We start from the raw sequence: 25,010 nt of genomic DNA on the forward strand, positions 1-25,010 counted from the left end.
TAAACTTTCTTTCATACCCAAAAATTAGGGTTACCAAGATATAAGTAGAGCCTCAACAGGCCTAAACAGGAGCACACACTGAACCGGATCCAGACCTAGACTCGTACATTAAAACACGTCAATACTCCCCCTCAAGTTGGGCATACAGATCAAACATGCCCAACGTGGATACATTTCTCTCAAATGAAGTTGAAGACAAGGCTTTGGTCAGGACATCAGCTGTTTGGTCTTTAGATCTCATGTAAGGAAATACAAGTTCTTTAGCATCAATTCTCTCTCGAATGAAATGCCGGTCAATCTCAACATGTTTTGATTGGCAGAGTAACATCCGCACTGATAATCTCTTTTTTGGTCTGGGGATCAAAGCACTTATATCCTTTTTGATTGGCAGAGTATCCAATAAATACACATTTGATGGTTTGGGCAGCAAGTTTGTTTTTGTCTGAGCCTAGGATGTGTGCAAAGCAAGTGCATCCAAATACTTTGGGAGGTATATGAAATAGTGGTCGATTTGGATATAAAAGTTGAATGGGAATACGTTCTTGGATGGCTGACGAGAGTAATCTGTTAATGAGATAACATGCAGCAAGAATAGCATCCCCTCAAAAGTAGGCAGGCATGTGAGAATGCAGCATGAGGGTACGGGCCACATTTAGGAGTTGCTGATGTTTGCGTTCGGCAACACCATTTTGTTGGGATGTGTGTGGACAAGTATATTGAGGCTGAATTCCATGATTGGCAAAAAACTGAAGTAGAATGGAAGATTTGAATTCAAGAGCATTATCAGTGCAAATATTTTTGACAATGAAACCAAACTGAGTTTTTATTTCCTTGACAAATTTAGGAAGAATACATATGACTTCAGATCTTTACCGTAACAAGAATACCCAACTGACTAGAGTAAAATCATCAACCAAAACAAGATAATACCGAAAACGCGAGTGAAAAGGATCCCGACTAGGACCCCACACATCCACATTAAGGAGATCAAATGGACTTTGACTAGATGGTTCTTGACTCGAATGAAAGCTACTCTGTGTATGTTTGCCTAACTGGCAAGCATCACATAAGAAGGACTCTGATACAGTATTACCTTGAAGCATGCGACGAAGTTTGGACACTGAAGGATGACCCAGTCTGAGATGACACTAAAAAGGAGAAGGCTTCGAAGAGAATGAAGATGCAGCAACATTTATTGGGACAGACAAGAAATAGAGACTCTCACGTTCATAGCCGCCACCAATCATCTTCCCAGTTCGTAAGTCCTAAAAAGAACATGTACCAGGGTCAAAAATGACTTTACACTTTAAATCAATAGCCAGTTGCTTAATAAATAACAAATTAACAGGAAACTGTGGAGCATAGAGCACGTGAGTAAGAGTGTCTAAATGTGGGAGATAAATATCACCGCTTCCCAATACAAGAGATAACTTGTCATCAGCCAATCAGACATGTTGTGGTGTAGAGAATCTGACTAATGATGAAAAAATATGTGGTTGATTACAACAGTGCCTGGAGGCGCCAGAATCTATCATCCACATCATATCTAGGTCATCGGTAGGAGCACCAACAGAGAAAGAAGAGTCTATTACAGTCGTGTTGGCATATGAGAAGGAATTTCTAGCCATCTTGTAGTCATTGGAACCCTCGGACACATTACCATCAGCCATAGTAAAATTCCAACCAGAATTGTACTCACAATATGTATGTATAAGGTGCAATAGTCAACTTCAACCAAGGCATGGCAGCACAGAAGAATCTAGAACACAATTATGGCTCCAATCATCAACTTAGAAATTCACTAAAACAGGCTGGAAACTCAAGCAGCAACTCAACAAAATAATTTCAGCCGATGACTACAACACAAGCAGGAACTTTACGATTAGCAGCAGTCCACAACTAATGAGACCTCAACTTATAGATTTCATGTCCACGATCTGTCGGTCATTCTGCTCCTCACATCAAATTACATCCACAAGCAGCAAATTGACTCTGCCCCTCACAGTCAACATAAAAATCTGATTACTGCAGCAGTAACCTCAATGAGATCGACTTAAGTATCAGGTTGAAAAAAAAAATAAAACAAATTGGGAGACAGTTTTAAGACGTGGATAGCAGGTAGCACTTTTAGATGTCGATAATAGGTAGCAAACAAGCACAGGTTTGACAGCAGAGAAAACCTGTCTCACTTCAACGATGCAGATGTTAAGTTTGTACATATGGATCGGGTCACCCAGACCCGACCCATTTGATCCACACGCCCAACACATCATGGGCGGTGGCATACTTGTAAATCTTATTGTTATCTTGTGTATTTTATGATGTACCCTAAATCGTGATTAGTATATAATGATAACAAGAGGCAGACGTCATTTGTTGCTGCTCTCATTCATCTCTCTCTTGCTTGGACGTGCAGCCCACTTCTCTCTTCCTCCTCTTGCATCTAAGTTCATTCGGTGGTTTGGTATTAGATAGCAAAATCTGACATGGTATCAGAGCCAGGTTTTGCCACTGAGAATGTTTGGTAAGAATCTCTAATTTCTGCCCTAATCTTTGTTTTTTTTCTGCCCTAATCTTCAAATCTCTATTTTCTGCCCTAACCCTAATCCCCAAATTTTCTGCCCTAATCTTCCATAATCCTATCGTCCACCCTAATCTGCCCTAATTCTACCGTCTGCCCTAACCCTACTGTCTGCCCTAATCCTACTGTCTGCCCTACCGTCGCCCACCTAACCTTAATCTCAAAATTTCTATTTTTCCCCTATTTTCTGATTATTGCATTTATGGATCCCCACCGCAATTCCAGCATCATGTCGTCCAATTTCCTCTCCCAACTCATCTCACAAAAGCTAAATCATACCAATTATTTGACATGGAAACGTCAAATAGTCCCGTTCATCAAGAGTCACCGTCTCTATGTACATCTCAATGGCACCACACCTGCGCCACCTAAATGGATTATGCGAGAGGTGAAGAATGTTGCAGGGCAAGTTCAAGAGACTATTGCAGAAATCAATCCTGAATATGAGATGTGGATGGCTCATGATCAATCTCTCGTTGCTTATATCACCTCCACACTATCAGAGGAAGTTTTGGTGGGTGTTGATGATGATCTTTCAACACTTGAGTTGTGGAATGTACTTGCTATCACATATTCTCAAATATCAGAAGCGAGATTTCTACAACTCAAGAGGCAATTTCAGGATATCAAGCGAGGCACACGTTCAGTCTTGGAATATATACATGAGATAAAAAATGTCAGCGATTAACTTGCCATCATAGGGCATCCAGTCAGTGACAAGGACAAGGTAGAACAGGCTTTGAGTTGATTGGGGCCAGAATTTGATGTTTTTTGCACTGCTTTAGAGGTATTGCCTATTCTTCCCTCTTTTGAAGACTTGAAAGCAAAATTGATTCAGCATGAAGCAAGTCGTGTACAACGACATGAATTAGTTCATTCTGGCGGTCATAATGTATTGGTCACTGGGACCCATGCTTTACAAGGAAGTCGTCCAAGAGTTTGGGACTCACAGGCAGGGATGGAGAGAGGTATCCTTCCTACACCTAACACAAATGCACAGGCAAATGTACCACAAAGGATACCAACTTGTTTTTATTGCAATAAGAGAGGTCATGTGAAGTCAGAATGTTGGCATAACCCACAGAACAAGGGAAAACAGGTCAGGCGTGACAATAAGGCAGCAGGGTCATCTGTTTCGAACATGACTGCGGCATCAAACATTTCCCCTGATGTGCAGCAGATTCTAATGACAGCGTTGTCTAAAATCAATCTCAAGCAAAATGAAGAAGGACAATGGTATGTGGATTCTGGTGTTGCAGCTCATGTAACTAGTGACGCAGGTAAGCTTTTTAGTGCTCTCCCTTATTTAGCTAAAGGCTCAGTTGTCACAGGAGATGGTTCCCATCACAAAATATCACATATTGGAAATGCACACTTATCCGTGGCTCATTCCTCGATACCTTTAAAGAATGTTCTTGTTGTTCCAAATGTCAAGAAAAATATCATTTCTGTGTCAAAGTTTATTGATGATACGCATTCCTCTATTGAGTTTACTCCTTCTTCTGTTTATGTTAGGGACGCTTGAACCAAGAAGACATTCGTTGAGGGTGTTCGCAAAGGAGACATGTACGTCATTGAAGAAGCTCCAAAAGTGTCTAAGTCTTGTGTTTAAGATTCATCTTTTCTCACTCATAGTGAAGTCAATATCACAGAATATGATATGCCATCTCTTTGGCACGGTCGTTTAGCACATTGTAGTCGGTCTTTCATTCAAAGTCTTGCTGTAGACGGACTATTACAAAAGTCCAGTCTAAGTCCTGTCAGTGAGTCTAGCATATGCTCAAGTTGTCATATTTGTAAGGGTCATGCTCTTCCTTTTCAATCAATAAATAAGCGAGCTTCGAAGTTATTTGACACCATTTATTCTGATGTTTGGGGGCCTGCTCATATTTCTTCCTCTTCCAGGAGTAAATATTATGTTGTTTTCATTGATTCTTATTCTCGTTACACTTGGATCCACTTCATGAAAAGCAAATCAGAAGTTTTTCGCTTGTTCAGCAAATTCCACGCCTTGGTCCAAAACAAATACTCTAGTAATATCGTGTGTTTCCAATGTGATGGTGGTGGTGAGTTCATTTCAAATGAATTTATTGAGTACTTACTAAATCATGGGATCACTAGACAGATTTTCTGTCCTCACACACCACAACAGAATGGTATTGCTGAATGAAAACATAGGCACATAGTTGAAAGTGCTCTCAGTATGATGCATAACACTGATGTGCCCATGACTTTATGGACTAAAGTCTTCAATACTGCTGTTCATGTTATTAATTGACTGCCACTATCCATGCTTGAAGGAAAATCTCCATTCTTTATTTTACATCAAGAACAACCAAATTATGATGAGCTACGTGCTTCTGGATGCATCTGTTATGTTCATGTTGATGCTTCTTTGAGAAATAAGTTTCAAGATCGAGCTGTCATGTGTAGATTTGTGGGTTATGCAGAAAATTATAAAGGCTATCGCTGTTACAATCCAAAAAATGGACGTGTGCATATTTCACGACATGTTTTTTATGAGCTCAGGTTGAAGGATTTAAATGAGTCACATGCAACACTTAATGTTAGAAATGATGTATATGACTCATGGCTGAATGCTGAAATATTAGACCAAAGAGTTGATACACACCACGCACAAAGTGACAGAACTATTGATGAGCCCGAGACAGCCACAAACACTCAAATGGACAGCATACCTTCATCTACTCAGACCAACAACATGAGCATGACTTCACCTAATCGGTTTTCAGGAATGGTGTATAATCGACGATCAGTTCCAGTTGATCTAGAAACTGCCACTACTTGTCTACGTAGATCAGAACGTGTGCGGCACCCTATTAATAGATGGATAAGTTATGGTAATTTCTCTTTGGATTTTCAGCTCTTCATGACAGAATTGAACAAAAAGGTGGAGCCAAAATGCTATGAGCAAGCGTGCAAAAGCAAACATTGGATCGAGGCCATGAATGAAGAAATGGCTGACTTAAATGAATGTCAAACATGGGAGATTGTTCCTCGTCGAGATGGTAAGAATGTAGTGGGCTCAAAATGGGTTTACAAACTCAAGTATAAACCTGATGGAAGCATTGATAGGTATAAGGCTCGACTCGTGGCTAGAGGCTTCACTCAGCAGTACGGGGAAGATTATGATGAGTCTTCCAGTCCAGTCATCAAGATGGGAACGATCCGGGTTATCATCTCTTTTGCCATCTCATATTGTAACACCCCGGAAGTTTAGTCCCATATCGAAGATTGTGAAGAATCTTCAAGGGTTTATAAAGGGGATACATTGATGAGAAGATTGTCCTGGTTCCTAGCCTTTTTGGGGTTAGAACAGAAACTGCTAGGGGGCGGGTTGGGATCCGCCGAACCAGGGGCCCGAGCCCAGGAGTGGGTCGGGTTGTTACAGTGGTATCAAAGCCGGTTCAACACTCGGACCTGGGGTCCCACACGCACGGACGCGTGTGCCTTAAGGGGAGTGGATTGTAACACCCCGGAAGTTTAGTCCCGTATCGAAGATTGTGAAGAATCTTCAAGGGTTTATAAAGGGGAGTCATTGATGAGAAGATTGTCCTGGTTCCTAGCCTTTTTGGGGTTAGAACAGAAACTGCTAGGGGGCGGGTTGAGATCCGCCGAACCAGGGGCCCGAGCCCAGGAGTGGGTCGGGTTGTTACACATATGGTTGGAATTTAGATCAGTTGGATGTTAAAAATGTTTTTCTTCATGGCTTTCTAAAGGAAGAAGTTTATATGGAACAACCTCCAGGATATGTTTCCAATGATCCAACCAAATGGGTGTGCAAATTACAAAAATCACTGTATGGGCTTAAGCAAGCATCTCGTTCATGGTTCGATAGATTTTCCCTCCATATACAATAGGCTGGTTTCCTCATAAGTTCACTTGATCATTCCTTATTCATCTATCATTCAGGTGAAGTTACCACTTGGCTACTTATATATGTAGATGACATAGTTCTTACTGGAAACTCTTCATGTCAAATATCCCATGTTAAGGAGGTATTGCAACAAGAATTCAAGATGAAGGATCTCGGCGAACTACGGTATTTCTTGGGTGTTGAGCTTGATAGAAAAGGTGGCACATTAACTCTTACACAGCATAAATACATTCTTGATATTTTGGATAGGGCAGGTATGACAAGTCGCAAGCCCATAAATACACCTAGTGTTCTCAACACAAAATTAAATGCATCTGATGGGAGTGATGCATACCCAAATCCTAGTTTCTATCGGAGTATAGTTGGCATGTTGCAATATCCCACTTTTACACGCCCAGACATAGTATATGTTGTGAATCAAGTCTCTCAGTTTATGCATGCACCCACAGAAGGGCATATGGATGCTATCAAACGTATTTTGCGTTATCTTAAAGCTACTCTTGGGGATGGACTCATCTACACAAGACAGTCCACTGTTTTGCATGGCCACAACATTTCCACTTATACTGATGCAGATTGGGCAGGTAATCCAAACGATAGACGATCAGTTTTCGGTTATTGTCTCTTCCTTGATTCCAATCTTATTTGTTGGAGTAGCAGGAAACAGCGTGCAATTGCCAGATCTAGCACTGAGGCAGAACATAGGGCAATGGCTGCAGGCACCGCTGAAGCTTCATGGTTACGTCATCTGCTTGGGGAACTTTTTATTCCCATTGTTCAGTCATCTCTATTTTGTGACAACCAAAGCGCGATCAAGATTGCCTTCAATCCTGTTCTACGTAATCGCACTAAGCATATAGAGATTGATCAACACTTCATTCGTCAAAAGGTTGGGAAGATGAGATTGTTCCCACTTATATACCCACATCTGAACAAGTGATTGATCTTTTTACCAAGGGACTCACAGGGCACCATTTCTGGGAATTGAAGAACAAGTTGCGCATGATCAAACCCCATGCACAACTTGAGGGGGGCTGTTAAGTTTGTACATATGGATCGGGTCACCCAGACCCGACCCATTTGATCCACACGCCCAACACATCATGGGCGATGGCATACTTGTAAATCTTATTGTTATATTGTGTATTTTATGATGTACCCTAAATCGTGATTAGTATATAATGATAACAAGAGACAGACGTCATTTGTTGCTGCTCTCTTTCATCTCTCTCTTGCTTGGACATGCAGCCCACTTCTCTCTTCCTCCTCTTGCATGTAAGTTCATTCAGTGGTTTGGTCAAAATGTTACAGCAGAGAGAAAACAGAAATCTGCCTACTCCATACAATTTCAAACTTGTCTCACTTCAACGATGCAGGAAAAAGACTGAACCAGCCAACACGACATACCTTTGCCTGTGGGAATCCACCAGGTACCACAGAACTAAACAGATCAGACTGCCCTAGCAGATCCGACGTTCTTTGGCCTGAACATCTTCCACGGCTGCACTTGAGTTAGATCTGATTTTGCAGCAAAGTCTAATCTGATTCACTATTTCAGCGACGTAATATGCTTCAACGACAGCAGCTTTCAAAAACTTCACGACAACAGCAGCAACACAAGGGTGCTAATCACGTTTTCACATGTTAAAATGTGATTAGCCTCTATCCAACCAACCAATCAACTTGCTTGTTTTGTAAACAGCAAGAACCCTAGGTGTGAAACCTTAGTTTGGTGGAAGAGAGGAGAAATGAGAGGAGAAGGGAACCCTAGGCATGAAACCCTAGATCACACAGCCCTAGGTCTGTTGCTCTGATACCATGTTGAATATTGGAGGAAGAAGGGGATGAGAGAGAGAGAGAGAGAGAGAGAGAGAGAGAGGAAAACACTTTCTTCCTTATTCACATGACCCTAATCTCATATTGAAAGAGATTAGGGTTAGCAATATAACAATTACAGATTCAGTCCACTAAATATAAGAAAATATTTAAAGAACTACTATTCAACTTTCTAATATTGCAGAAACACTCTTTAACAAGACTCATAAATCAGAGAAATAAAATCACTATACCTCGCTAAAGGAAAGGTCGAAGCAAAGTATATCAGGTAACTTATCCCATCATATATTGATTTGAAATAGCACATACACAAAAGCACAAACTTGACAAACATTTGTGAGAAAGGAAGCCCTACCTGTCAGGATAATCAACAATTATGTCAAACAGCTTGGCAATTCTCAAATCTTGTAATGTTTCATAAGCAAAGTACTCCAGACGGAGCTTCCATCTGATAAGTCTCTCACAGGCGATACCTTCACCATCAAATGAAGGAGAAAAAGCCAAAGGTGATTTCCTACTTGATAAGCCATCATTAGAATCAAATACATCACCCATATAAGAAAGAAGAGCAGAGAGAAATGGGAGGAGAATGGCCTGCCAAAATAAGATGCAAATAACTAGAAGTTAGAGGCTAATGCTGATCAACAGATAAATTGATGGAAAGGTCATTTTATCCCTTTATTTCTAAAAATAAAAATATATACGAGAAAAAAAAAGAAAATAAGAATGGCACCATGGCAGACTGCCTATTGGCCATGCTTATCTTTTTAGTTTGACGAATATAATTTAGACATCCTCTGTTGAAAATATTTATGAGGGGTTGATTGAAATTTAGTGCATCTTCTTAAGACTCCATTATTTTCTTAAACAAAGTGCCTAATCCTGCATCACTGCTTACCATAATCTATATTGGCATTTGGCAAACATCTTGAGCAAAAGTGAACTGCTATTAGTCTGACATTCACTGCTGTGAACCCAACGCTGCTGATTGCTGAGTCAGATATCTATTTAAAACTGGTTGGTAAGTTGAAGCCCATTAAAATGAGATCAGACTTTCGTTATTGTGGCTCACAACTGGGGGTCATGATGTAGTTGGGTTACATTAAAGGCATAGATAAGAGTATACTACCATTGTCTCATGTGGATGGACTGAAAGGCTGCTGAAATCTAGGTTCCCTTTATGTTCAAATTCATGGTTGATATTTTCAGCACTACTCTTTTTTTGGTGGTGGCTGAACTCGGGCATTCGACAATGTTAGAGTATTGTTAATTTGATACATCTCTGTGCTGATTGGCTGGTTCATGAAGATTACTTGCAGAATCTGATTATTGTTAATCAGATCGGATTGTTATTTCCAAAAGAATGGCTGGTTCAGTGTTCTAAAACTCACTGAGTCATTGACTCAGCTCGACTCAGGCCCCTACCAGATCAACCCAATGGGGGCCTGTTTTCATCAAAACACCGCATGACTTGGGTTGACTCAGGTTGACTTGGCTGAAACTTGGTTTGACTTGACCAAAACTAGTTCGCCTTGGTGTAATCCAATAATAGACTTTTTATTTTACTAATTGTTAAAGATGTAAAAGAGTTTTTCTGAAATATTAGAAAGTTAGGGAGGAGATCTTTGTTAAAATATAAATCCTTCACCAGCACGTTGAAGAGGAGTCTCTTAGGATTCCACCTCCTTGTAGAATGTGTTAAGATAGTTAATATCCTTGTTATATGTGAAGTCTCCTAGGATTCTATGTTGTAGTTAATATCCTTGTAATATGTGAAGTCTCTTAGGTTTCTATGATGTAATTAAAGTCCTTGGAACTTGTGAAATCTCCTAGGATTCTACGATTGGAGACTCTTAGAATTCTGGAAATGGGATTATAAATAGAGGTCGTGCAAACCATTTTGGCTACGGCTTCTTCTCCTCAGTTTCTTCTTATTTTCATTCTCTCTCTCTCTCTCTCTCTCTCTCTCTCTCTCTCTCTCTCTTTCTATCTCTATCTTCCTGCGTGAGAAATGTTTTCTGGTTACAGATATTGGTGCTAGATTTCTATCATGGTATCAGAGTGCCAGGTTACGCTATCTCTACCAAACGAAATGTCCAAACAGGTCTGATCTGGTTAGAACTCTTTTCTCATCTTGTCTTTATCCTGAATTTACTTTTCTCTTGCGCAATTCTTGTTCCTTTTTCTTCTTGCTTACCTAAGAACACATCTTGTTATATCGTGTCTTCTTTCCCTCTCATCTTCTACCTATATACCATTCCTTTCTGCTGTCATGGAAAACCTTTCGCATTCTGGCATGTCCTCAAGTTTTCTTCCTCACCTTATTACCGAAAAACTCAACCATGAGAATTATCTGATCTGGAAAAGGCAACTCATGCCTTTCATAAGAAGTCAAGGCCTCTTTGGACATCTCGATGGTTCAACAAAGGCTCTACCAATATCCGTTCTGCAGGAAATAAAAAATGAGGCAGGAGAAGTTATTGTTGTTCATGAAGACAGCAATCCTAAACATGCTATGGAGATGAGACGTGACCAAAGTCTGGTTGCGTATATTTTATCCACTTTATCTCAACAAGTGTTACTTTCAGTTTCTGATGATTGTACTGCAGAAGAATTATGGGAAACTCTTGTTGATACCTTTTCCCAAATATCAAAAGCTCGAATTATGTACTTAAAGAAAGAATTTCAGAATTTGAGCAAAGGTTCAACGTCTATCATGGATTATTTGGTGCGCATTAAGGCCGTCGCAGACCAACTTGCTGCCTCAGGGAATAACATTTTTGATAAGGAAAAGGTGCAGCAAACCTTGAATGGACTTGGGCATGATTATCATGCTTTTATTACAGCTCTTGAGGTCCTTCCTGTTCTGCCTTCCTTCAACGAACTACAAGGTAAACTTCTCCAACACGAAATGAATATGAAAAGAGTCATTGAAAGGACTGATCAAGGGAACTCCCAAAATGTGTTGGCTATGAATGTAAAGTTTGGTAAGAGCCATGGGAACTCCAACCATGGTGGTCGTGGCATTCTACCAACACCACATAACCAAGGTATGTCTCCTTTGGATACTTCAAGAAAAATACCAATTTGTTTTCAGTGCAACAAAAAAGGGCACATGAAGGCACAGTGTTGGTTTAATCCTCAAAATAAAAACAAAGGGGTAAGACATGATTATAAACAAGGAAAACAAAGTTCTAAATCCACCGCTGAAGATATGCAACAGCTATTGATGACCGCATTCTCAAATATAACTATAAAGCAAAATGAGCAGGGAGAATGGTTCTTGGATTCAGGTGCAGCTACCCATGTGATAGGAAATGCAGGTAAATTGACTAACTTATCCCCTCATTACGGTAGAAGTTGCATTATAACAGGTGATGGAAAATCTCATCCCATTACACATATTGGAAATGCACATATTCCATTGTCATCCTCGTCTCTATCACTGTCTAATGTTGTTCTTGCTCCCAATATCAAAAAGAACATCATATCCATTTCTAAACTCATTGATGATACAAGCTCTTCTGTTGAATTCACACCTTCTTCTGTCTATGTCAAGGACCTCCAAACGAAGAAAATGTTCGCTAGAGGGGAGCGTCAAGGGAATATGTACGTCCTCAAGGAATGTCTACCCAAGGATTCATCCATTTTTGATATAGGATTGAAGACATTTTCTCTTTCTCATAATGCGTCATTAGTGCCAAGTTCTTGCCATTTTCAATCAAAAGTAAGGGGCCCTAACCAATTTTTGGAGTCTGATTTGTGGCATAGTCGGCTAGGACACTGTGGTCGACATTTCATTGAAAAACTTGTCACAGATAGTCTCATTCCAAGATCAAGCTTACCTCTTACTTCAAGTGTCAAAAAATGTTTAAGTTGTGGACTTTGTAAGAGTCATGTTTTACCTTTCCATAATATAAATCAAAGGGCTTCCAAACCTTTTGAAACTATTTTTTCTGATGTATGGGGGCCAGCCCCTATTGATTCCATGTCTGGGTCAAGATATTATGTTTTATTCATTGACTCTTACTCACGTTTCACCTGGATTTACTTCATGAAACACAAATCAGAAGTACCCCACATATTTCGAAACTTTTATGCCATGATTCAAACTAAATTTTCATCCAATGTGGTGCATTTTCAATGTGATGGAGGGGAGAATCTTCCTCGCTTGATTTTATTGAATTTCTACGTGAAAAAGGGATAACTAGACAAATTTCCTGCCCTTACACACTACAACAAAATGGTGTTGTTGAGCGGAAACATCGACATATAGTTGAAAGCGCCATGAGCATGATACATGATACTAATGTGCCCATTTCCTTGTGGACTAAAGCCTTCCATACTGCTGTATACATAATAAATTGTTTCCCTATGACACTCTTGATGTTAAATCGCCATATTTTACACTCTTAGGCAAACAACCTGATTACAAGAACTTGAAGGTTTTTTGTTGTGTATGCTATGTTCACGTTGATGCTGCCTTGAGGAACAAGTTTCAAGACAAAGCTATTCAATGTAGATTCGTTGGATATGCTGATGAATATAAAGGTTTTCGATGCTATGATCCAACAACTAAACGGATCAAAACTTCAAGAAATGTCATTTTTGATGAACATAGTTTTGATAGTACAAATGAAATGCCTATGACCATTGAATCTTATGATCCCTGGACCAGTACAAAGTTATTCAATGCAGATCCTGTTATAGAAAATGATGTGCCTCAAAATGAAGATCTAGAGAAAGCAATACAACCGTCGGATATGGCTCAAAGTGAAAATCAAGAAGATCCAACACAGTCATCAAGTCATCACGAAAGCAATAATGAAGAACAGAGCAATGATGCACATCGGTATTCAGGTCTTATCTACAGTCGACGACTAAGGGACAGAGATGCTCACAGTGAAGAAGACAACATGCCCCACCTTAGAAGATCCCAACGCATTCGTCATCCCATTCACAGGTGGGTTAGCTATGATTCTTTATCACTTGATTTCCAGTTATTCACGGCAAAAGTTGGCAAGGAGGAAGAACCTACTTCATTTGATCAAGCATCAAAATCACATCATTGGAGAAAGGCTATGAAAGAAGAAATGGATGCCTTGCATGAATGTGGAACATGGGAGATCATTCCGAGGCCACACGAAAAGAATGTAGTGGGTTCCAAATGGGTATACAAAATTAAATACAAACCTGACGGCAGCATAGAAAGACACAAAGCAAGGTTAGTAGCAAAAGGGTTTACACAACAATATGGACAAGATTATGATGAGACATTCAGCCCTGTGATCAAAATGGGAACAATTCGCGTGATTATATCATTGGCAGTTGAATATGGATGGAGACTACATCAAATGGACGTGAAGAATGCTTTTCTTCATAGTGATTTAAGGGAGGAAGTATATATGGAACAACCTCCAGGATACACGAAAGGAGACTCTCATGCATGGGTTTGCAAACTAAGAAAATCTATTTATGGACTTAAACAGGCCTCACGTTCGTGGTTTGACAGTTTCTCCTGCAAGATTCAAGAATGTGGTTTTCGGAGATGTCCTCTAGATCACTCTCTTTTCATTTATCGAAAGGAAAACATATTTATTTTACTTCTTATATATGTTGATGATATTGTTATCACAGGCAATTCAGAAAAACACAGAGAAGAAGCTAAAGTTTTGATGATGCAAAACTTCAAAATGAAAGAGCTTGGTGATTTACGATTCTTTCTTGTAGTGGAGATTGATAGGCACAATAATCGCCTCACATTGACACAACAGAAATACACGTTAGATCTGCTGAAAAAGTCAGGTATGTCTGATTGTAAGCCTGTTGGAACTCCTAGTGTTCTAAATCAAAGACTAAGTGCTCAAGATGGGGAGTTATATGAAGATCCTACGCAATATCGAAGTATTGTTGGGGCACTTCAATATCTTACATTTACTAGACCAGATATTATATATGTTGTGAATCAAGTATCTCAATTTATGCATGCACCTAGAGATACTCACATGGATGTTGTCAAAAGAATATTAAGATATCTTAAAGGGACAGCAGGAGATGGCTTAGTTTATGGTAAGAGTGAAAATATAACTACTGGACATCAACTTATGACATTCACAGATGCAGATTGGGCTGGAGATCCCGATCAAAGGAAGTCCATTTTTGGTTTTTGTATTTTCATTGGACGTAATCTTGTGTCTTGGAGTTGTCGAAAGCAAAAGGCAGTAGCAAGATCCAGCACTGAAGCTGAATACAGATGCATGGCTGCAGGTACTGCTGAAGTTACATGGGTTAGGCATTTGCTAGAAGACATTGGAGAAAAGATTAAAACGTCAATGTTAATGTGCGATAATCAAAGCGCTATTAACATTGTCTTTAATCTCACACAACATGGTCGAACAAAGCACATTGAGATTGATCAACACTTTGTTAGACAAAAGGTGGAAGACAAGGAGATTCAACCTATTTATGTCAGTACAGATGAACAAGTTGCAGACTTATTTACAAAAAGATTAACAAAGGAACGATTCTGGTTTCTAAAAGGCAAGTTGTACATGGTGTAAAACCATGCACAACTTGAGAGAGGGTGTTAAAATATAAATCCTTCACCAGCACGTTGAAGAGGAGTCTCTTAGGATTCCACCTCCTTGTAGAATGTGTTAAGATAGTTAATATCCTTGTTATATGTGAAGTCTCCTATGATTCTATGTTGTAGTTAATATCCTTGTAATATGTGAAGTCTCTTAGGTTTCCATGATGTAATTAATGTCCTTGGAGCTTGTGAAATCTCTTAGGATTCTACGATTGGAGACTCTTAGAATTCTGGAAATGGGATTATAAATAGAGGTCGTGCAAACCATTTTGGCTACGGCTTCTTCTCCTCAGTTTCTTCTTGTTTTTATTCTCTCTCTCTCTCTCTCTCTCTCTCTCTCTCTCTCTCTCTTCCTACGTGAGTACTGTTTTCTGGTTACAGATATTGGTGTTAGATTTCTATCAATCTTTAAATAGTTCCTTATAGTTGGACTACTTTTGTAAAGTCTCCAACCCTAATCTCTTTTAATAGAGATTAGGGTTACGTTAATGGATTATTCTTTTCGGCTCTCTCTCTCTCGTAACATGGTATCAGAGCAAGGTGTGGCGTCGATTGCAGGGTGAGTTTTCCAGCGACCATCTTCTCTAGCGACCACCTTTCCGGCGAACAGCCAAGCGAGTTCTTTATAGTTCTTTCGTCCTCCTTCTTGTCATCGCCCATCCTTTATTCCCTCTTGTCACCCAATAAGGAGACGGTGAGAGAATAGGATTTGGGCGTGTTGTGTGGAGAAAGACCTGTTCACGCCTATGTGGAAGGCGTGATCAGATCCTCAAGTTGATCTCGTGGATGCTACTTCAACGGTGATTGGAACTTCATGTTGATCATGTGGGGCAGAGTGTTGTGGGTGCAGCGTGACTTGTGAAGTTGCTGTTTGTGTAGTCTATATGCTGTTTATGAACGCAGTTTTGATATGAGCAGAATCTTCTATAGATCGTGGATGTAAAATCAATAAAGTGAGGTTGCGTGAGGGTGGACTACTGCTGATTCTTCGTACAAGATCTGTAAGTTGACATCGTTGATTCCTTTGTCATGTGGACAGCTAGTTTTATGTGAAACAGCTGTAGTTATAAGTAGCAGCAGTCTTCAGTCGGTTGGGAAAGAAATTCCAGTCATCGGCTGAAACAGTTTATTCAATATAGAAGTCTGATCTATAAACTTTCAGATCTGATATTGAGTATCAGTCATCGACTGAAACAGATTGTTCTATATTGTTGCCTAATCTATAGAGTTTCAGATCTGATATTGGAGTTATAAGTTTCTTTTCTAGATTTGTCTGTGTTGCAAGTGATATTTCTCTAATATTAGTGATCAGTACATTACGTTCTGTTCAAACCTATAAGTGACAGTGATTTCCTAGCCTCTTAACTTGTGCGCCAATCTGGTCTTCTTTATTTACTATGGCTGAAAACGGTAAATCTGAAGGGTCTACTGAATACAAGATGGCTGGGAATTCCTTCTCTTGTGGAACCACGATCGATCTTAATGGTTCAAATTATGAAATATGGTCTAGGGTATTCATAATGTCGGTGGCTGGTCATAGAAAGAAATATATTTTTGAGGAGGATAAACCTACTGAGAAAAAAGGGATATATGATGCATGGGATGAAGATAATTATATTGTTATGTTTTGGATTATGAATAATGTGGAGTCTCATATAGCCCCAACTATTGCATATTATACCAAGGCCAAGAATATGTAGTCTTTCTTGAGGAAGACATACTCACATGCTACTAATGTAGTCAAAATCCTACAACTGGAAGAGGAGTTATGCAACATACGGCAAGGTAACAGGACCTATGTCAGTATTTTGCTACATTGACTGCTGCATATGAATGGTTAAAGGCTCTTCGTCCACCTTGCCAGCATTGTTATGCACCACACTTTGAAACTAGTATGGCAGCGAAGTTCCTATTTGGCCTATCATCAGAATACTGTGTGGCACAGTCTCAAATTCTCACAGGCAGTGATCTTCCAGATCTAGCAGACATCTATAATAGGTTGAGTCGTCTTGCAGCCACTCTTTTTCATAATACGCATGACACACCAGTCCCTGCACTTGTGATATCAAGAGGACGGGGCCCTAGTTCTTTTGGTGGCACTAGGGGACGTGGTACAAGCCGTGGTGCAGGACGTGGCAGATTTCAGTGCTCTTATTGTGGCAAAATTGGTCATCTAGAGGATCGTTGTTGGGACAAGCATCCTCACCTCCGTTCGAACGTCTCCTTTAGACGTGGTGGAGGTAGAATCGCCACCGGCAAAGGTCCTTCTTCATCCCAAGCAGCTCATTCAAAGGCAACAATATCTATGGTTGAGTCTTCTACTGATCTTTCTATATCCATGTCGTATTCCCTTAACTTAAGTAAGGATGAATATGATCGTGTTCTTGCTCAAAGATCTGTCTCTACATCTGCTTCTACATCTGCCGATGCTACTGTTATAGACTCAGCATTCTCTGTTGTACGTCTACTGATGATCCAAGTATGACATGGATGATAGATTCTGGTGCTTCTAGACATTGTTGTAATCAACCACAGAATTTTTCATCTTTTTGTCAGTTTCTCTACACCACAGCATGTCAGTTTCCTGTTAACTTGTTATTTGTTAAACAGATAGCTATTGATTTAAAGTGTAAAGTCATTTTTTACCCTAGTTCCTGTTCTTTTCAGGACTTACTAACTGGGAAGATGATTGGTGGTGGCCATAAACGTGAGGGACTATATTTTCTGTCGATCCCAGTTGATGTTGCTGCATCTTTAGTCCCTTCCAAGCCTTCTTCTTTCCAATGGCATCTCAGACTGGGTCATCTATCAGTACCAAAACTTCGTCGCATGTTTCCAGATATTCCTGCATCAGAGTCATTCTTATGTGATGCTTGTCAGTTGGGCAAGCATACACGGAGCATCTTTCCTTTGAGTCAGAGTCCGTCGAGTCAGAGTCCGTTTGATCTTATTCATGTGGATGTATGGGGTCCTAGTCGGGTTCCTTTTCGATCATGTTTTCGATATTATCTTGTTCTAGTTGATGATTTTACTAGAGTCAATTGGGTTTTCTTGTTAAGGGAAAGATCTGAAGTCATATGTATTCTTCAAAATTTTATCAAGGAAATAAGAACTCAGTTTGGACTCATTGTCAAAAATATTCGCCCTGATAATGCTCTTGAATTCAAGTCTTCCATTCTACATCAGTGTTATGCCAACCATGGAATTCGACCTCAATATACTTGTCCACATACGTCCCAACAAAATGGTGTAGCCAAACGCAAACATCGGCAACTCCTAAATGTGGCTCGTACCCTTATATGTTACATTCTCACATGCCTGCCTATTTTTGGGGTGATGCTATTCTTACTGCGTGTTACCTCATTAATAGATTACCCCCTTCCTCCATCCAAGAATGTATTCCCATTCAAATTCTGTATCCAGGGCGTTCATTATTTCATTTACCTCCCAAAGTTTTTGGATACACTTGCTTTGCACATATCCTAGGCCCAAACAAAAATAAACTTACTGCCCAAGCCATCAAATGTGTCGTTATTGACTACTCAGCCAATCAAAAAGGATATAAATGCTTTGATCCCCTGACTAAGAAAGACATTATCAGTGCGGATGTTACCTTCTTTGAATCTCATCCTTATTTTCCTTCGTCAAGTCCCTCTTTGTCTGAGATGCATGCACCTATACCTCTTTATATTCTACCAATGTCACTTGAGTCATTTCCACCATCTCAACCTAGGTCACATGAACATTTTCTTGATCTTCCGTTGGTTTACACTCGTCGTCTAGGTCCCTCTCGCAACCGTCCACCAGCATCATCTCAAGAGGTAAGCTCCACTGATAAGACTGACTCAGGTTTAAATGATGACCATTCTGCAGCAGATCTCCCTAATGTCGTTCGCAAGGACAAGCGACAGTGCACATTACATCCTATTTCTAATTCTATCTCTACTGCCCATCTGAGTACAAGTTTGGTGCAGTTTAATCAAGCTCTATCTAGTTATGTTATCCCGTCTTCTCACCATCACGCCCTGTTAGATCCACGTTGGCGACAAGCCATGCAGGAGGAAATGGATGTTCTTCTTTCTCGGGAGACTTGGGATTTGGTAGACCCTCCGACGCACTGTGATGTGGTTGGATCACAATGGGTATTCACCATCAAGCATCATTCTGATGGTTCAGTTGAAAGGTTCAAGGCTCGTCTTATCGCAAAATGGTATACTCAGACTTATGGTGTTGACTTCTTTGAGACATTTTCGGTTGTGGCTCGGTTGGGCACTATTCGATTGATTATATCACTTGTTGTCCAGAGAGAGTGACCACTTTTTGAGTTGGATGTGAAAAATGTATTTTTGTATGGAGACCTTTCTAAAACCGTCTATATGCAACAACCACCTGGTTTTGAGCGACAAGAAGAGTGTTCCAAGGTATGCAAATTAAAGAAGGTTATTTATGGACTTAAACAGAGTCTTCATGCATGGTTCCAAAAACTTATTGAGGTGTTATCTAAGTGTGGATTTCGCTGATCCCAGCTTGATCACTCATTGTTTATCAAGCGAGGCTCAACAGTAATGGTGATATTGATTGTCTACGTGGATGATATTGTTCTTACCGGGAAAAATTATCAGAGATAGCTCAAACAAAAGAGGTTTTACAGTAACACTTTGTTACAAAAGACCTTGGACAACTTTGTTATTTTCTTAGTATTGAGGTGGCTCGTAGTAATAAAGGAGTTGTAGTGTCTCAAAAAAAATATGTTCTTGATCTTCAGCAGGAAACAGGACTATTGGGGGCTAAACCTGCCACACTTCCCATAAATCCTCGCATTCATATATATGATGATGACTCAGAGCTGTTTGACTCCAGATCTTATAGATCTCTGATAGGGAATCTGTTATATTTGACTGTCACTCGCCCCGACATTAGCTTTGCTGTGAATAAGTTAAGCCAGTTCATGGAAAAACCCCGAAAAGTTCACTGGGATGCTGCTCTAATGATTGTCAAATACTTGAAATCAGCACCGAGAAAGGGGCTATGGTTCAAAAAGGGAGATGTGTTGACATCGAAGTGTATAGTGATGCTGATTATGCAGGGTCTATAGATGACAGGAAGTCTACTACCAGTTTTTGTGTCTTTGTGGGAGGTAATCTTATTTCCTGAAGGAGCAAGAAGCATAATGTGGTGGCTCGTTCTAGTGTTGAGTCGGAATATAGGGCTATGACTCAAACTGCGGCTGAAATGTCGTGGGTTAGATCACTACTTTTAGAGTTGGGTGTTTTAGTGAATCTCCAAATGAAGATGCATTGTGACAACAAGGCAGCTACATATATTGCTAACAATCTTGTCTTCCATGAGAGGACTAAACATATTGAAGTGGATTGTCACTATATTCGAGACTTAGTTCAAGAAGGAATTGTTAGCACTATTCATGTCTCCTCAGAAGATCAGGCAGCTGATATCCTCACTAAAGCTCTTCCCATAGGCGATTTCCTGAAATGTTGTAACAAGTTGAGCATGATCGATATATATGCTCCAGCTTGAGGAGCAGTGTTAAAGATGTAAAAGAGTTTTTCTGAAATATTATAAAGTTAGGGAGGAGGTCTTTAAATAGTTTCTTATAGTTGTTGGACTACTTTTGTAAAGTCTCCAACCCTAATTTCTTTTAGTAGAGATTAGGGTTACGTTAATGGATTATTCTTTTCGGCTCTCTCTCTCTCTCGTAACACTAACTACTTAATTACTTTATCTTTTCTATAAATCCTCAAACTTATTGGAATGTAAGAATTTATAATTCCTATTCATTTATTAAAGTTCCGTATTGCAAATGAGAAGTTAAAGTTGATTAAGCTTAACTTCCTGCACAGTCAACTGTTTACTTCAATTTCTAGAGCATTGGGCTCCTTACTTTTGGACTTGGGTTTCACCTAATATATACATGTAGAGTTGAAAACTATTTGATAGCTGAACATATTGATGTTAATGCTTTTCTTTTTTCTGTTGAGTTATTTTTTCACTATGTCACATGGCTACGGGTACGGGTGCCGGTACTGGTACGGGTACGGACCATTTTCAAAAAACTTGGGTACGGGGGTACGGCCGTACACACACAGACATATATATATATATATCAAAAAATTGCAAACAGAATAACATATTCAGTATTCACACATATATATCAAAAAATTGGATACAATGGTAAAAGATAATTTATTCTAACGACACAACCACACAAATTTATTTTGATATTCAAGAAAAAATAAAATTGCATGCCATTCAGCCAAGCTTCAACAGAGTGTTGACCCATTCAGCCATTCGGTAGCATGTAAAACCATAGAACATCATAAGAAGAAAAATAAAAAGTAGCATATGTATAAGTAGGCTGGTAGCGATACACAAGAAGAACAATAAATCAATCAATCAAAGTAACCAAACACATGGTCTGACACGATATTGCAACAATCAAACAATTACAAAGTAAAAAAAAAAGTTAGATGAAGAGGATGAGCAAAAAAAGCCACTGTGCAGTCGTGCTTGCACTGAAACTGAGACGAGAGAAAAAAATCGACTGCAAAACTACTTATTTTTATACACAATCACATTGACTACTTGTTAGAATATCTCTTCTTCCATTGAAGATGAAACCCTCTCGGGTAGAGAAAGGGCGAGCCAGAGGGAGAGGTGATGGGTTTTCAGGCGATGGGTTTTCTGCACACTGTCTCTGTCGCCAGTCGTCGCTGTCGCCAGTCGTCGCTGTCGCCGGTCGTCGCCGTCGCCGGTCACAATTGGTGGAGTTGATGAAAATGAAAACAAAAAATGAAAAAAACAAAGTCACAGTCACCTCCTGTCGCCGCCACTGTCGTCGCCTGCGTTCACCGCCCCTGCCGTCGCCTGTGTTCACCGCTGCTTCGTCGCCGGAGAGAGACGAGAGGTAACAGTCGTAAGAGGTAAGACGCAAGGGTTTTGACGCTTTACGTTTTTTTTTAACGTCAAAATGATTTTTAACATTAAAATGAAATAAACGTTAGAAAAAAAAATGGACAAAATTGGACTCAGTCAATGTTGACTGTGTCCAATTTTGGATGGATACGGCCTCCGGTACGTTGACCGTACCTGGTACGGTCAACGCGTACCGAAGCCGTACCCAGGCCCGTACCGGTACCGGTAGGGTATGCCTCCATAAGAGGCGTACCCATGTTACATAGTTTTTTCATTGATATATTGACTTTGTTACTCAGTTTTGAAATATATAGAGTAGCAGTAGCAGCGTAAGTGTCTGATTTCTTGTTATTACATGAGTAAATATATCATAGTTATTACTTTACTTGATGTTAGGTTAATCTATTTCTGAGTTATACATCTAATCAAGTCATTTTACAACCTTTTTTTGTTTAAATGAGAAGCTATATATTTTTTTCCTTAAAAAAACAACCACTAACAAAACCCAGTCCGAGTCACCTAGTAGACCCACCGAGTCATGAATCAAGGATGGATGAATTGAGTCATGAGTCATTAGGTTTCTTTGGTTATCATTAAAAGTTACATGTTAGACATCTGGCTGACAATCAATTTCTAATTTATTTGAAAGCATGTTAATGTTCACCCGTGGCTTTATGCATTAACAAGTTGATGTTCCCATGAGAGGAAAGCACATTGAGGGCGATTGTCATTATATATGTGACTTGGTGCAATCGGGATATCTTTCAACAAGTCATGTCACATGTGAAGACCTAGTGGCAGACGTGTTTATCAAACCTATTGTTAATTATGGATCTCCAAAGTGTTGTAACTGCTAAAATGGTAGTTATGTTGCTAAGATGGTGTCTTTTAATTATATATCTATGTGTGTGTGTGGGTGTGTGTGTTTGTGTGTGGATGTGTGTGCACATGTGTTGTATATACTTTGGTATATATATATATATATATATATATATATTCATTAAGTATACTTTAGGGTTTCATGTAAATGTTTCCTTCTGTATTTCTTTTTTACTTTTCCATTTTTATTTTTCAGTCTTTTGTTTTTGGTATCTTTGGTCTTTGACCAAAGTCAACTGGCTGTTGGAGTCCACAACAGATCTAAATAAGTAAATAGTGTTGTTGGATGACCGCCAACAGATAGCTCCTTGAGGCCTTCTTCTATATGTTGGGGATCATCCACTCTTATATTTTATTCTCCTTCCTTGTGCCTTTTATGACCTCCTTCAATACAATTTAAGTATTTTTCAGCACCATTGTTTCTTGTTTATCTCCTGTGTGAGAGTTCACCAAGTCTTGTGCTATTGTGTAGTGATTTGGAGAATATTTCCCTCTTTTATAGTAACAATCTAAATATGATAGATATCTATGCTCTAGCTTGAGGGGGAGTGTTGAAAAAAATATTTATAAGGGATTGATTAAAATTTAATTTATCTTTATAAGACTATTTTTTTCTTAGATAAGCTCGTCTTCTTTTTAGTTTTATGAACTAATCCTTACTTACATTGGGATTAGGATTAATGGAAAACATAGCCAGAATCTCTCTCCCAACATGGGCTTCAGCATTGACGAATGATGAGTACTCATTTCACCTTATTGTTTCAAGAATCTTGGGCAAAAACCAAGTGAACATTTGGAAACTTTTAGGCAGAACAGACCAGATTTTTTCCATCAAATTTTTTTTCTTCAAATGCAAGTTCCTTCCTATGTTAAATAGTAGTTAAATGATGATGCAAGGCCTGACTATTTCAAAAATTCCCAAGTCATACAAAGATGCTCTAACGGTCTAACCAGAATTGTGCAATATATGTGTTGTAGTGATGGCAAGAAAGAAACATAAATTGTTACCTGAATCCATTCCTTAATTAAATTGAGAACAGGAGCCCTATAATCATCCCCTGCCAGATCCTCAACCTTCGTCTGAGAATAAGAAAACCAGTACTATTCATGATTTATGAATTTAGTTCTAACATTTTTAAACTCAATTCCTGGACATAATTAGGGATGTAGCCATCATAGTGAAAAAGATAAACTTGCAGCTACCTTCAGTAGAAGAAAAATAGCAGAAGCATATGCATCTTCAGTCATGGAAGCAAAGCCAAGGCTTCTAAGGTTACTGACAACTTTCCCAAACTTTCTAACCAACCTGTTCTTGCTGGAACAAGTTGCTGCTTCATTACTATCATCAACATCCATCTCATCCACTCCATGTGACTTGCTTCCAAACCATTTACCAGTGCTGAACCGAATATCCGTCCTTGATCTGTCTTGATCATCCATCATTATCATGATTAACTCTTCTAACCTCCGTTTAAAGTACAGATGAAGAAATTCTAGACAGAAGAAAAAGTACAAATTCCTTTAAGAACACAATATACATTTTGAACAGTCTAAATGTAAAAGAAACAGAATCAGTTTTTCTATTAAAAAAATCAGTAACTTATAACACCTAGCAAGAAGAAGTAATATTAAGCATCTCAATCTAATCGAGTAGTAATCATCTCCTGGGATGCTACAGGAGGATAAAGAGTGGAATAGCCAGCAGGTGAAGCCTTGTTAGCTGGTCAGATTGATCTTACAAAGCAAGGTACATTGGCTCAAATCTATGTTTGTACATATATACGTCTTCGGGTGTCTATAAATATAAAAAATTGTTGTATTTGCCTTTTTATTTTTGTAATCCTCCTTTCTTTTGTACTTTTTCCCATTTTCTTTCAGGTCAAGATTGACCATTGACAAGAATGGCTGGCTGTTGACCAGCGAATGGCTGGATTTGTAGAAGTTGGGGACTGGCCCAACAGACAGTCTAGCCCCACTCCATTATACACATCAAAGGATTAGTCTCACTTGTAGACAGCTTTTCTACGCAGTTTCCAGTAAATAAAATTATTTTTATACCTTCAAGTGCCTTCATGCATTTTTAAGAACTTTGTGCCTCGAAATGTCTATGATTGCCAACCTGCTTCTGTCAACCTGCACAAGCTTGACAGATGGACAAAACTGGAGGCCCAATATGGAAGAGAATCAAAGAACTATAGAGTAGATAGAAGAATAATGAAAACAACGTCAACCAATTGTGATGATAAAGAGCAGTATAATACTGCTGTTACTAATTTATAGGGATCTAAATAGACAAA

The 25,010-nt window shown here is 39.3% G+C and overlaps 1 protein-coding gene across 3 annotated transcripts in view; it reads right to left on the reverse strand.

Moving 5' to 3' along the window:
* The window catches only part of LOC116259075 (anaphase-promoting complex subunit 2), a 79,642-nt gene that overhangs the window by 40,733 nt on the left and 13,899 nt on the right, over positions 1 to 25,010 (reverse strand). For all 3 annotated transcript variants that reach the window (XM_031636689.2, XM_031636688.2, XM_050079107.1), the window contains 3 exons: positions 23,917 to 24,206; positions 23,722 to 23,793; positions 8,671 to 8,909 (listed from right to left, as the gene is read on the reverse strand). In XM_031636689.2, the coding sequence (XP_031492549.1) occupies positions 8,671 to 8,909; positions 23,722 to 23,793; positions 23,917 to 24,206 (601 nt within the window). The remainder of the gene's footprint in view (positions 1 to 8,670; positions 8,910 to 23,721; positions 23,794 to 23,916; positions 24,207 to 25,010) is intronic.

This window comes from Nymphaea colorata, chromosome 8 (genome assembly GCF_008831285.2).
Source record: "Nymphaea colorata isolate Beijing-Zhang1983 chromosome 8, ASM883128v2, whole genome shotgun sequence".
Classification (NCBI taxonomy): domain Eukaryota; kingdom Viridiplantae; phylum Streptophyta; class Magnoliopsida; order Nymphaeales; family Nymphaeaceae; genus Nymphaea; species Nymphaea colorata.